Source organism: Patella vulgata, chromosome 1 (genome assembly GCF_932274485.2).
Source record: "Patella vulgata chromosome 1, xgPatVulg1.2, whole genome shotgun sequence".
NCBI classification, from domain to species: Eukaryota; Metazoa; Mollusca; class Gastropoda; family Patellidae; genus Patella; species Patella vulgata.
The window spans coordinates 26,060,666-26,075,918 of NC_065879.2; the positions used below are offsets into that span (position 1 = coordinate 26,060,666).

Sequence of the window (15,253 nt, forward strand, 5' to 3'; positions counted from 1 at the left end):
ATTGCCTTTAATCAAAAATTCATATAGATTATAGACCTATTAATGTTTATATTATATATTGCACCAAATATAAATAAAATATATATTGTACTTTGTTGAAAATAAATAAAATATAAGAAAACAAGTTTAATTTTTTTTTATATAAAAAAGTTTCCATAAGAAGGGGATAACTACTTAGACACACTGGATCCTTTACATCTGTGTGAAGTTTGCTCGATATTGTTTTTTCGTTATAATGGCGAATAACGGAAAAAACGCCACTCGTTTTTAGATATTGACGAAAAATAATCTACTCATTTTCCGATATAAAAATACAAACAGATTTCAGGGATGGATAGAGGCAAACTGCAGAAACACAAATTCTAGGGATGGATGGAGAAAAACAGAGAAACACATAAATCAAATAATAAAACTAACTTATTATATAAATCATAGTGGATCTCATAAAGCTGCTTTTTCCTTTTGATTTTTAATATTGGCGAATAACTGACACCACTGACTGCAAACGGGGAATGTTCGGGCTTTCCATTTCTTCCCCCTAACATTGGAAAATAAGCCTAGTTCGTAGCTGGAATTTGAGAGAATTCACTGTTCGCTTTGAATGCGCTAGACTCCAATACGAAACAAGAATTATCTGTGAAATTGTTATCTCAAATTAATAAGACATGTCACACCTCGTTCACTGGATTTCAGAAGCTAAAGTCGAAGCTCATTTATCTTTATCGCCAGTTTGTTCAATTTTCGTTTCAAAGCAAAATTACTGAGCCGGTGTCCCCCCTCCCTATAAATGAATACAGCGATGTTTGAAATATTGTATTTGTAAACGATTTTAAATACATCTATTAAGTATATAAATGATTGTATAATTCAGTATATAATCTATTTCAATCGATTATATATACTTAGTCTAAGCAGAAAATGTTCACAATCAAATTCAGTCAAGGTTTTGGAGTACACTAAGTTTCATCACTCTCCATCTGTTAGAATCAAAGTTATCTTGTGCCAAAGCATCGGCCAGTGGAATTGCTTAGCTCTGCTTAGCTTTAGCGGGAAATGTTAATCATCAAATTTGGTGAAGACATTCACCTAATGAATATCTACACAAGTTTAAACATTCTACCTCAATTGAAAGCAGAGTTGTTATGTTCAAAAGTCTTGACCAATTAAATTGATTATGTGTGAGTTAGTTTTATTTAACGTCCGCTTCCACCGAGGTGATATCGCTACTTAGCCTTATAAGCAGAAAATTCTTCTAAGGAAACTTAGTCAATTAGTCAAGTTATTGATATAATGAATCTATTCTCGGAGTTTCATCGCTCTCACCCAATTAGAACCGTCCAAAGTTATCGTGTTTTTAACTCTCAACCAATCAAATTGCTTATCTCTGCTTCGCCTTAGTGGAAAATGCGCATGATCAAACTCTCAAGACATTCACCAAGACGCCTACATTAAGTTTGAACTTTCTACCTCAATTAGGAGAGTTACTGTGTTCCAAAGTCTCGACCAATCATATTGAAGTCTCTACTTTGCCTGTACAGAAAATGCTCAGCATCGAACTTTGTTAAGGATTGATGTAATGAAACTATACACGAAGTTTCACCACTTTCACGCAATTACAATCAATGTTGTCGAGCTCCAAAGTCTTTACCAATCAAATTGCTTATCGCGCTACTTACCTTATCGAACATAGTAATGGTATTGATGTGATGAAACTCTTTTACTTAATTACAACCCCAGTTATCGTGTCCCAAATCATCAACCAATTAAATTGCTCATCTCTGCTTACCCTGAGCAGAAAATGCCCTTCTTGGAGCTCTATCAAGGCATTCACTCAATGAACGCCTACACCAAGCTTGAGCCTTCTACTAGTCCAGGCATTTTAACCCAATTTCGTTCAAGCCTGGGCACTTGCTGCAATAGAAATGCCAACCAAAAGGGTCAAATTGACAAAAATCCACTTATAATATGATCAAGTCTGGTATCTAAATATATCATTTCGGGGTGGCTGAATCCATTTCCATACACATTTTGATGATTAATTATACTGCTGAATCATTATTGGAAAATAATTACAGATGGCGGGATAATTCGAATTTTACAAAATGACCATTTTTGGTGTCAAAATATAAGTTTTGAAGGCAGCTGATTCCATTTTCGACACATTTTTTCATCTTGGCAATTAACTGGTTCCCTTGTCAAAATATGTGGAAATCGCATTGGAAATTTGGGGATTAAGAGTAGACGAGTCTGCCTCGGATCTAATACGATGACATTCATCAAGCATCGACTAAATTTCATTTAGACGCTCTGGTCGACCACTGTTCACTACGGAAGCAGCGTAGCAGGCATTACAAAAGGGGCCACTCTCAGCCCACTGTGGACGCAGCGTCGTACGTGGGCTGAATCGTTCACAAACCTCGAAAATTGAGCCAAGATGGCCAAACCTATTGAAGCACGTGGCGAATTTATTTCACAAAATGATTCAAATGTTGAGACACAGATGGATACAGTATCGCCTGTTTGTCAGATATACTGTGAACCATTTGATAATGAACTGCCCACCGTCATTCCGAAAATCACGGAAAGATAACGGGTATTAGAGGCCGACAATAATGGGCCGATTAAGATCCCTGGCCTAAGTTCAATGAGCAGAGATACCAATTTCAATGGCAGAGAATTTAGGACAAGTAAAACTTGGTGTAAAGTCATGACTAAGTTTGACAATGAGCCATGGGCATGCTAGGGCCTCCGATTGAGGGCAGGCAGATCAAAGTTAGGGCACTTTAGGAGGGGTGGGGTGGGGCAAGATATGGAAAATTTGTGTTCTGTGGCATATGTTAGAAGCGATTTGAGTTTTTTGGCGTCTATGTGAGCATTGACATATTAATATACACTGACACTTGGTGAAGGGATTATGATTAAGTCCTATGGATCTGAACATGAACATAGTTAGCTGCAATCAAGAACTAAACGACCTGTGAGTAAAGAAAGACAAGCATCAAAAGGGACTGGTATTCCTTTCATTCGATTCTGTTTCCTAATGAGGGGAGGGGTAGGGGATAGAATTGAAAGTAGACTGACAACCCCAAAAACGAGAAGACGATCATGATACACTTTAAGCCAGGCCAAGGAAGCTACTTATGATAGATTAAATGTCTGTAGTATAGGCCTTGAGTATGCTGACCGGCAAAAACTCTCACGTCGTCCGTGTTGCAGTTTTCCTAAATTCATTTAGATAAATAAATAAAACTAAGACAAATTAGTTGATTCTGAATATAATGGAAATATTAATCCGGCTGTGAAATCTATTCTGGAAGTCATCCGGAAATCAGGGTCTGATTGAACTTGTATGGGGCCCTTACATCATCAATGAAACATGGACATATTACGTACGTAAATTGAGTGCGATTAGTTTGTAGTATCTCTAGATTTGGTTTGAACAAGCGAAGAGCAGCAGAAAAAGGGGGCACAATGTTCGCATTAGGGTGAGCATTTCCTTGAGTATTCAAGATATCTCTGTGGAAATTCGAGGGCACATAGCCACCCCGCTCCCTCCCGTATACCTGGTAGAAAATCTCATCGGATTCGAGTGTTATCAACCATTTCCAGTTTCTTTTGTTTTTACATTTATCAGGGCAAGGTAGGCGATTGACTACCTGCCCAGCACGCTCAGCAATGAGATTTTATGCTTAGGTTACACAGAGTGATGAACAATTTCAATGCTAGATGATTTATAAATATGTTAGATGTGCAAGTAATTAATGGGTGTCATCTATTTAGGGACACCAGCCTCAATGTTGATTTGTCCTGTCTTGGCATGTCCAAAAAATAGGCGTTACTGTTTACTGTTGTAACAGCAGCCACATATTATATCTGTTGTAATGGACCGTCTGCTAGTCTTTCTTACAGACCATGTAAAAGACAACGATTCGCAAAAATGAATTTTGGGTATATATTGATATCCTTTTATGTAAAATTCAAATTTTCCCGCCAAAACTGACGACCATCTTGAATAACCCCCAATACTGATTCGGCGGTAACACTTATCACAAAAATGTGTATGGAAATGGATTCAGTTATACCTCAATAAGAAGAGTTATTGTGTTCCAAAGTCACGACCAATCAAATTGATTATCGTTATGCTTAACCTAAATAGAAAATGCAGAATCTAAAAAAAAACAGATTTTAGGGACGTATCTACATAATCTTTTCCAGACACATTTCTTTAAATCAGTTTTCTAAAACGAACTAAAAAAATCATAAATGAGGATAGGCCTACATGAGCAGTGGATTCACATAAAAAAATATAAAAGATTAGACTCCAGGATTGATAAATATATAGATAATAACGGAGAAAGCCATTTCCCCAAATCTATATAATAAAACTAACCTAGAAATCATAAATTAGGATGCCTGAATTGGTGTAAAGAAAATAAACCTACCCGTTTTGCGATATTCATACGTGAATCTCCAATAAATGAAATGAAATGAAATGGGGTTTAACGTCCTACTGTTCTGCTCCTAACCTGGGCTAATGAAGACGGGCATACGCCATACAGTGTGCTATGAGGGAAATTTTGCCCGGGCAGCGGCACTATCGCCTACTCTTATGTCGAATTCCAACTGCCAAGGGATCTTTTACGTGCATTCCAATGTATACACGGGACCTCGGTTTTTCGTCTCATCCGAAGGACTAGACAGCTGTCCTTGTCAGGCCCTACGTCCTGCATCACTGAACTTTCTCGGCCAATGGAGGGATCGAACACCCGACCTCCAGGCTAGCGAGCCAGCGCCTTACCCACTTAGGAATCTCCAATAAACAAAATGTTGGGATGAATATATAAAGAGTAACGGTACTGAGAAACCGATTTCATTCAATCAATTTTGTCAAACTAACAGAGGAAATAGTGTTTGAAGATGCCGGACATTCTCAAGTGAGCAGGTTTGCGAATTATTAAAATAAAGATTTTTTATTATAATATTGACGAGCCTATTCGTAACTTGTGTCGTCGAAAGGAGGGGGTTCACTAACTTTCTACCAGGCCCGTAGCTAGCCCAAAAATGTTGGGGGCTCCCCCCCCCCCCCAGAAAACTTTGGAAAAATAGGGTTTGCACCTGAGGAGAGAAACTATGAAAATGACGGAAAATTTCAATTTTGAGGCTGAATTTGCGATATCGGCGTATTATGATATTTTGGTATGAACATCATAATCACTCGGCATTATGGGCCCCCTCAATAAACGTGTGTTGTTAATCGTGTGATTCATTATGAGGCGCCTCACCATTTGGGGAACGCCTCATATAATAATATAACGACATGCTTGGCGAGGCGCCCATAAAACCAAGTGACATTGGTTGGGCACCCCGACAATCACGTCGTGGGGGCCCACCAAAAGTCACTCGGCTTTATAGGACGCTCATACTGATATGGACACGTTGGTCGTTGTCTTCGTATTGCGTCCAATGGAAAGGTCGCCTTTGGCGCCCATTTTCTCCAGAGAAGGGGGGGGGGCAGCCCCCTTTCCCCCGCTAGCTACGGGCCTGCCTACTTTTCTGCACCAAGCGCAAAGAATACACAGGACAAGGATTTTCGTCCCATTCGATCGACGAGGAAATGTTTCTTGTCAAGTTCTCTTTCCTGCACCACTGATAAGGTGAAACGCCACTGAAAAAACACTTGAAGGGATGAAATTTCTTACTACTGCTTGACGATTTACAATATATACTGTACTATATAGTATATACTGTAATATATAGTCAAGTAGTAGTAGGAAGTTTTATTTTAATCCATTCACGTGCCTGTGGCGATCGTGGCTCCCAAACGGTACACTAATGATTAATGTTTTACACATTAAGGTCGTGGGCACTGTGACATTTCTAAGTATAGAAGTATTTATGGTAGCTTAAAAATAAGCAATTATTATTTTAAAACGAAGAAAATAAGCTTTCAAATTTCCCAAAAGACCGCTTCCTACGATTTACAAAACTGTTTAAAGAATTTAATAACTGAATTTACGTAACTATATTTTTTTAAATAATTAATTTAACAGTTTATCTTGTAAAAAATATAATACCGTATAACCCTTTGTAAGTATTTATACACAATTGATTTTTTTGTGAATGAGATAGATTCATTACCGTTAAAACCATGACAACAGTGAGTCTGATGTTCCAAAATAAAGATGACACGCATTTGTCTATTTAGAAAGCATCCAGCAATCAAAACGCGATTATCATAATAATAATCAATTACAATAATCTGTATATCATTATAGTATCCCCATGCTAAGACAAGTAAGATACACAAGGGATAAGAATCCCCTATATGGCCATTATATCAATGTTAACTGGCTTACGAGAATAGTGCTACTCATGCCTGATTTTTTCCGAAATTTAAAGTGCACGTTAAACCACCCGGATACCCATAACCCAACCCATCTGATTAGTTACCAGTCCTATTATACATTTTGATGCGATTATTACCCTTTTTGCTTTGGCCTTCACTAGGCAACTTACCAGCAGTCATTTCCTATTCATGGGAATTAACAGTGCTATTCCTAAAGAATCAATAGGTAAACCAGGTCTTATGCATTATATAAGATTTAGATAAGAGCTGACAGTTCTTTGCTATAATAGTTCAAAGATAGATAATGAAAATTGAATATATTGAAAATTTCATTCAAATTACTTTATTCTGAGCGAAGCTATGAGTGTTGAAAGATGTAGCCCTTATTGTGTTCTAATCCATTCAAATCTCTGCCATCTATGCTTGTGGCATAAATAATTTTCTAAATAATAGTTTATGTACCATTAGAGTCTAAAATAAAGACCAGCAATTGGCAGATTTAGCTGTTGCATAATTCATCTTTAAAGGCTCTGATCAGAGACTAAATTTAGTAAATACAGGTAGCTGATTTGTTTTGCCTTTTCTTAGATTTTTCTCTCAAACTAACAAAAGGTGTTTATCACAGTTATCTTTATTTCTCTTTCTATTCTGTTACTGGAATGGCCGACACACTGACTTCGGAAAACAAGTCTGTATTCCATTTCTTGAAAGATCTTGTATAGAGTAAAACAAAGCCATTTAAAGCCATGAACTGTTTATTATCATCAACAGAAAGAGAAAATAGCAAAATGCAACAGACGAACAGACAAGACATCAAAAATGGTCTATCAATTATTAATAATGGACAACAGGACATATTTGAATAAATTCCACATATAACACATATTTTCGTAATAACCAAGCTTTTTTACCCTCTTCTTGTGTTAATACAAGTGTCTGATTATTTTAATCAATGCTGATTTAATGCCAATATTTCAAAATGCAACACATAATTATTGAATAGTATAGACACTACAATGGTTTTACAATGACAATTTCATGCAATAGTTAATTCAATTTAAATTTTTATTTAATGTCTGAACTCTGAGGTCTAGTATAAATCTTATAAAAAGCTTATATTTAATTTAAAAAAAAAAGATAATTGCACTAGAAATTCTTTTCACAACCTTAAAAGCACTTTCGAAATATTTCTCGTGATTTTCACAACAGTATTTATAACAGCACAAAATTAATTCATAACTGTTATAAAAAAAAATCAGTGAGAAATTTCCACCACAGTTTATTATGCCACTCTTCCGTGAAGAATATTACCAAAGCTGTTGAATATTACTTAAACTATGAAGGTGAAATAAACAGATCTACAGCAAAGTGAATAATAATTAAAATGATAATAATAAAGTTTAATTAACAAATAATTGATGTGTAAAGTTCGCATAGTCGTAGGAATCGGCGATGGTGCGTCCACTTTTGTCGACATATGGTTTCATGCGGGTGATACAATAATCAGCTTGTTCTTTAGTGAGATTCTGAAAGAAAAAATTTAATTTTTGAATTAATTTCCCAGAACAAAACAAAAAGTATGGAAAATATATCCATCTCAATATAGAAGTAGTGACAGAAACACTGCTATCTGGGGGGGAGAGAGAGAGAGAGAGAGAGAGAAATGGGGTTTAAAGTCCACTCGACACAAACTAGGTCATTTCAGGAGTAACACATGGTTTAATTTTATTTCAATAATTCGCTTGCACGTAGGGGTCTTTAGCAGTGGGAGGAAATCCCACGAGGTTGGACAGACGACCCTATTCCTTGTCACGTACAACCGGGGATTCGAAACTTCTAAAAGGAGTCTACTCTTATACTTGTGGCATTAAGTATTGAAAAGGAATGGCATATATGTCTCATACTTCTATTTATTAAGACAACATGATTTGTTTTCTATGATCAGAGGTAAAATGCTAGGGAGAAGAATTTCCCTTTAACAGCTGGTTTCTTCCTACTGGTTGAATTGCAACTGTCACTGCTTTTTTTGTGTGCATGCCAATCGCTACTAAATACATGGGTGGACTTCATTTTTTCATTCCATCAGACAGATTTAGCCTACTTCTTCAATTATTCCCATGGGCATTACATCTTACAATTGACCAGATTCAAACTCAAGGATATTTTATATATAAGGTATTTAATCAAACTTACAGCATATAATTCTTGCGCTGTAATATAAGGTTTTTCTCCAGACGTAAGGGCTCTGAACGCTTGTTCCACTTCTGAACTGGATTGAACATTTTCTGTCTCCCGACTGATCATGAACGCCATGTATTCTTGCAGTGAAACGTACCCATCCCTGAAAATAAAAGAAAACATCAACTATACATTTTACCAACTCTATTTAAATATAACGACTACCTTTATTTGCCGATTGCAGACAAAAGTAAGCTATCTGTGTAATAATTAAATTGATGAATTTCGTGCAAATTTGATCAAAAAAACAAAATATGTCCAGCTGCCAACATGTCTATAATAGTGAAAAATCTTGTATACTGTACCTGTTTGGATCGACTACATCTAGAATAGCCTGGAATTCTGGATCTATCTGGCCTTCCTCTACCATGGGAAGATCATAACCCAGGGCTCGAAGACAAGATTTAAATTCCTGGTGATCTAGTTTACCACTCTTATCTTTATCAAAATGTCTGAAATAATAACAATAATCTATAAATGATCAGCCCATGAAGCAGTGTCCAAGACACAAATGCTAATTTCAATTGGTATGCATACAAAGGACAAAGAAGCTACATACTTTTTTTTAGATTTCTGCAAATTCAAATGTTAATAAATATCACAAACCAATCAATCTCTTAATTGAATGAATATCAAAGAAATTGATAAATTTGATAACTTAAATCGGAGGACATGAAAATTGTCAACAATAATTATTTTTAATCTACTTCACCAACACAGATATTTCTACAAGTCTTGTGATACCACTTTACAACAGGAACACTGGCTACTTGGGCATATTCCCCCAAGGCAAATCCACACCCTATTACACATTATTTTTTATTACAAATGAAGAAATTCAAGACTAACTTCGGTATGTTATTTCGTATTAGAACAGAAGAGTTTTCAAAAAACAGCCAACAAATATGGTTTGTTCATTTTATCATCTTCTAATTGTAGAATATTTTCTATCACCAACAGAACAAGCATAAGAGGTTGAAGAGAGAAGATCATAACTTTTGATTTCCGCATAAGGATTTTCAGCCAAAAACAACCTCTTTTTTACACCTGAAAAAAGTTTTTCTTCTGAGAAGTGCCAAAACTGGTTAAAAGTGAACTATTTTCAATACTTACTTAAACATCATACTAAATTCTCTAAGAGCATCTTCAGATACACCACTACGATTTCTAGCAGCTATTTGTTGTTCTAGATTATGCTGCATTCTCATACATAACTGATCTAATTGATCCCATTGTTGAGCTAGACCAACAGTACTGTGTTCAGTATACCTAAAATACAGCAATTATTATTATTATTATCCTACAACATATTTTCATCCAAGTATATATGTATAATTGAAATAAAATAGGGTTTAAAGCCTTATATTTCTACTAATCAACTTAAAAATAAAATTGAAGAATACAAATAAGTTTATTTTTACACACTGTTTGGTCTTTCGTAAATCAACACATAAATGTTGTTGTTCGAATATTTCATGGTAACCATCCTAAAGATAGGAATTAAGAGTGGCCTGTCATTCATAACAGCATTCATAATGTATTACGTAAATATCTATTGTTTTTAGCAACAGATATATTCTTGGCAGATGTTATTAGTGAGCAGAAATTTGTCTGTGTATGTTATCACTCATCACTTCAGTCAGTTATACTGAAGGATAACTTGTGTTTTCCTTTTGCTTTCGTCATTTCCATTTCACATTTATCGTTGCAATGATCTCTGTATTAAACTTATATTTAGAACGTGTTTAACCAGTTCTATCACATATGTGATAATGACTGACACCAATATTGTGCTTTAAAGTGAAATTTATCTTTAATACCCATAATGCCTAACATAAACCTGTAGCATTCCAAACACATTCTAACCCCAACAATTAACTAATATAGAGTCTCAACTATTTAAATCATTTAGTTGCAACTGACCTGTTGTCTAAGATGAGTCTTTCCTCCATAGCAGCACCTAAAACCTCGATCTTCTTTAGATCACCTTTCTGTGCCCGTACTTCAGTAGCCTTGGTCTGAAATATAAATATAGATTACGCATCAATTACAGGATAATATGCCAATATCGGCAGTCCAAATGTCCACGTTTGCAAATTGCTGACAATGAATGACACACTAGACAGGTCAGTTTAATTGGTAGGAGGGCTATTTCAAATCAAGAAAACTTCAGGAAACTTGATACACATATAAACCTATTAAGTAGTTGTGCATTTTGCAAACTAGAAGTTTCTCAGGCATGTGAATTTTTGTGTTTCCATGGAGACATATTTGACTTTATCAGCTTTTAACCCAACTTTCCGAGATCACAGAATTTGTGTAAATCCTCTAGTTCAGAAAGCCCAGATTGTCACAAATGATTTTGCATATTCGGTTTCACTATCACTGTAATCAAAGCATTCAAAGGTTTGGATTGGTAGAATGACACAGGTTTTACTAATTACATTACAGGTTTGATAGAAAGAAAAAAAAAGTTTTATAATTTACCTTGGTGGCTTCCAGCTGTTCTTCTAATGTTCCTGATCCTTCCATCATGGCTGATCTATAAATACATACAGTCAAATAATAAGTCATGCTATCCTTATATTATATATAATGGTAACCAAACACTTCCAGGAAGGAATCTTGTCAAACATGGCCAGATAAGATAAGAAACTTCAATTCTTAATACCATCACATCAAAATTCTTGAATTACGGTATATTATTTCTGCTTCTTTCTAGGTAGGAAAACTTGGAGACACTTAAAACAGCAGTTTTCATAGAGGAATTTAAAATCACACAAAGTCATTATTTGAAAGCCATGCAAGATTTTTTAGTAGAACTTGTTTCACATCAAATCAGGGAGGAAAAACATAAAACTGTGAATTGTCATATCTTTTAATGAACATGTCACAATTACAACTAAACCACACAAACCATCCAGTTTTAAATAGACATAGTCTTTATCCTTTTAGGCCATACAAAATAAGTTATTAGTTTTAGACTAAAAGTGCTGTTTTTCCTTTTTAAATAACCTAGTCTCTCTTGTTAACATATTTTCAATTTTGTTCAATAAAATTTAAAAGACAAAAAAATATAAATCACTTGTCTTGGTTTACATCTAAGATAGTTAAAGAGGTGTTAGCACTTATGAGGTCTTCCCATTTTTTCAAAAATATATTTTAGAATTGACTGGATTCATCTATACATTTTAACCAAGAATTAGGTTGCATACAAATTCTAAAACAAATCGTGGTAGCTGTTTTCATTTTTTAGTGGTTTTCATTTAAATAGACACTCATTAAAAATATATTTTAAGTCAGATTTTCGATAATTAGTTGAATTTTGAGATTATTTTGAATAGATCTAATATTGATTACATATATTTTATTGATGAGTGTGATAATCTCTCCTTAGTAGCATGAAAAACCAATAATTTCTTTTGTCTGGCCTTAATGAAAATCTATTCAATTGTCTATATTCAAACAGGATATTTTTTTTTTTTTACCTCCCAAGACAAAGAGAATAAAGCACGGTTTGTATAAGAAATGTTGTCTTTCTTATAATTAAGATTATTTAGTTGGAGAACATTGAGGCAGCCATATTGCTAAATGAGAACGATTTGCTGTTATAATCAGTAATAACATTTATTGTTAAACGCTTTACAGATCTACTGCTGAAACACAGGAGATGAAGATGATGATGATGATGATGGAGATTAGTTTCTTGTATGTGTTTCATAATAAAAGATGAAAGGGTTTACTGCTTCAATATGTCAAACAATTTAAAACAGAAAACACAACAAAAACAAATTTCATCAAAACATTACATCTTGAGCTGAGATTTCATCAGCTAAAATAAATGATGATTTATCAACTTTGAATGTTTTGATGGTCATTACTTGGAATGAACTAATCTGAACTATACTGATCAATCCAAACCATGCTTAATATAAAATATATTTAACCCTGTTATCAACCACATCCTATAGAAAAAAAAAACATATACCAATAAATATAAAATAAATACTTTTATCTTTTTTTCCCTTTTTATTTGTTTATCTCAAGTAGCCTAAAAGCCTAATATTCTGCCTTAAAAGGCAAATTACAGTACATTTATCCAAAACTGAATATTCCTCACTTGATCTCAATTTGCTGTCAAATATACTTGAATTCTATAACATGAACCTTATTCAATCTATAAACTCCATGTATGATGTTCGAAAAAATTACCATCTTTAATTCAGTTCCTTATCTTCCTGAAACCAAGAGTTGTTTCTCCTAATCTGAAACCTAGAGGCTGCTCGATTGTCAGTCCGGAACATCCCGAATTGACAGAATTGCAATCAAGTGATACAGAATTCAGTCCTGTCACAGTTCTGTCAGTCCCGACAGTTGAGGTGGTGTGAATAGAATCGTGACGTATTTTAAGTAACAGATATGTTTCAGCTGCCATGATTGGTTGAGATATTTTTTTATGCAGTCGGCACATGCCTTGTACTTCGAAATTCTCCTTTTCACTCGATTGACATTATTTTTGGAATTAAGAGATTTTAATTCCGGAACGTTCAATCAAGTATCCCCCTAGAGTTGTTTCTGCTGATCTGAAACCTAGAGTCGTTTCTCCTAATCTGAAACCTTGTGTTGTTTCTGCCAATCTGAAAGCTAGAGCTGTTTTTCCTGATCTGAGATAAAATAGAGAGAAAATAATACCTTGTTTCTGTGAGCCAGGAATGGAAAGTGTTAGCAGCTCTAGCAAACTGTTGACGAAGATGATCGTTTTCTTCTTGTCTTTGTGCTTCACGAGCTAGGTCACCATCTCGTTCCTGTAACATGTACAAAATATATCCAACATATCAAAATCTATTACATCATATTTAAACATCTGTTTTGCATATTTAAACCCATGATAATTTATGGTGTTCTGTGAAATATGTGAATATCTGTTTACAGACATGCTTGATCTCCCCAAGATTTTTTACAAAACGGAACTTGATTTAACAGATCCATTTTAAATCACCTACATCCCAAAACACCAGACACGATAAACATCAAAAACAATTTTCTACCTTGATAATTTTCTGAAGATTTTTCCAGGTATCCTGGAGAGCCTCCATTGTGAACCAGGTGTAAGGATTGGGTCCGACATTGAACTCTTTAATCTGTTTATCTAGGGCAGCAAGTTGGTTGAAATCAGCCTGAGCAGCACTTAGAGAAGCTTTGAATTGGTCATGAGCTTCACTTAGAGCCTAAAAATAAAACAAAACCTTATATTTGACAACTGAAAACATCATTCCAAAACATTAAAACTAAAACAAATCCTCAAAATCATTTATACTAAATCATACCTTTCTTAATAACAATTTGAATATTCAATATTGTAAGTTACATCTTAGCTTCTTGCAAACAATACAATGCTGTATGATTTTATAATGGAGATTGTTCACTTAAGTCATTGATGGAAACCACCATGTTTAGTTATGTTTTAAAAATATCAATGTATGGATGAATGCTTAAATACTGGTTTTCAAAAGGTAACATGAAATTCTTATGGACGATGGGACTGTATACTCTTACCTTGATTTCTTCAATGGAGTTACATCTGACTGGATCTGTCAAATCTTCTTCTGCATTCTCAAACCAACTGTTGAAAGCAGACGCCTTCTTGGCGAAGGTCAGATAAAGGTCCTCAATCTGTCTGTACTGATCTTGTAACAACAACAATTTCTGTTTACGACCGTCAGAATCATTCAATAATTTCTGCCATCTGCATTGTAATTATGTCAAAATTATTTGTAAACTTTAGTGCAAATCATCTTATTAATATATACCTGTTAAGATTGTTAATTCAGTTAAACTGGTGAAAAGGTCAATATATCATTTCAAATATAACAGTATAATACTATACAAAATTAGTGGGGTGAGGGCCTACCAATAGAAATTTCCCAGACAGGTATTTCAAATCTAAATTTCAACTCTAGAAATATGAGTTTCAGATATTCAAATCTAAAAATCAACGAGAAATATGAGTTTCATTTATTAAGCCATTCAAATAAAAAAATCAACTCTAGAAATATGCGTTTTGTTTATTTCTTGGTTATAGTTATACCTTACCTGACCATAACCTCGTTATATCTTTGTTCAATCTTAGATGTTTGAATGTGTTTAGATTGTATCAGCTGTTCTTTTAAAGCAGTGATTGTCTGAATTCCTTCTTTCTTGAAGGCTTCAAGACCAGCATCGAAAGTTTCCTACGATAAAAACATTTGATATTATCCTTTCTTCAAAGAGTAACTGGTACAATTCATTTATTATCTTTGGAAGAAAAATCTTTCCACTATCTTAATAGGAATGATTCTGTTTAGATTTCATGTATTTACAGCATATTAATTAGTGGATTGATAATATGAATTTAGAAAGATAAAAAATATATTTGGAGATATTTACCTGTTTGGTGAGAAGTGTTTGAACTGATGACAAATCACGGCCATAATCATCCGAACCCACTTGAGTTTCTTTGTCACCTATAAAACAATAAGCAGTAAGTATAAAGATATATAGTTTTGACATACCGAGATACCCATAGATCCAAATTACAAAGACAAGTTTGTAAGTTGGATAACAAATTTCAAAATATCAGACAAACCAATTAAAAGTTGTGACCTATGACATTCACCTTGACAATGTACT

General features: G+C 34.4%; 1 protein-coding gene across 1 annotated transcript in view; it reads right to left on the minus strand.

Moving 5' to 3' along the window:
* Positions 1–7,829: 7,829 nt before the first annotated feature.
* The window catches only part of LOC126811415 (spectrin alpha chain), a 52,049-nt gene continuing 44,625 nt past the window's right edge, over positions 7,830–15,253 (minus strand). Inside the window, exons 42-52 of the mRNA XM_056098458.1 lie at positions 15,011–15,087; positions 14,678–14,814; positions 14,141–14,330; positions 13,633–13,812; positions 13,277–13,389; positions 11,072–11,126; positions 10,508–10,602; positions 9,698–9,853; positions 8,890–9,036; positions 8,682–8,687; positions 7,830–7,872 (exon numbers count right to left, since the gene is read on the minus strand). Of these exons, the coding sequence (XP_055954433.1) occupies positions 7,830–7,872; positions 8,682–8,687; positions 8,890–9,036; positions 9,698–9,853; positions 10,508–10,602; positions 11,072–11,126; positions 13,277–13,389; positions 13,633–13,812; positions 14,141–14,330; positions 14,678–14,814; positions 15,011–15,087 (1,199 nt within the window). The remainder of the gene's footprint in view (positions 7,873–8,681; positions 8,688–8,889; positions 9,037–9,697; positions 9,854–10,507; positions 10,603–11,071; positions 11,127–13,276; positions 13,390–13,632; positions 13,813–14,140; positions 14,331–14,677; positions 14,815–15,010; positions 15,088–15,253) is intronic.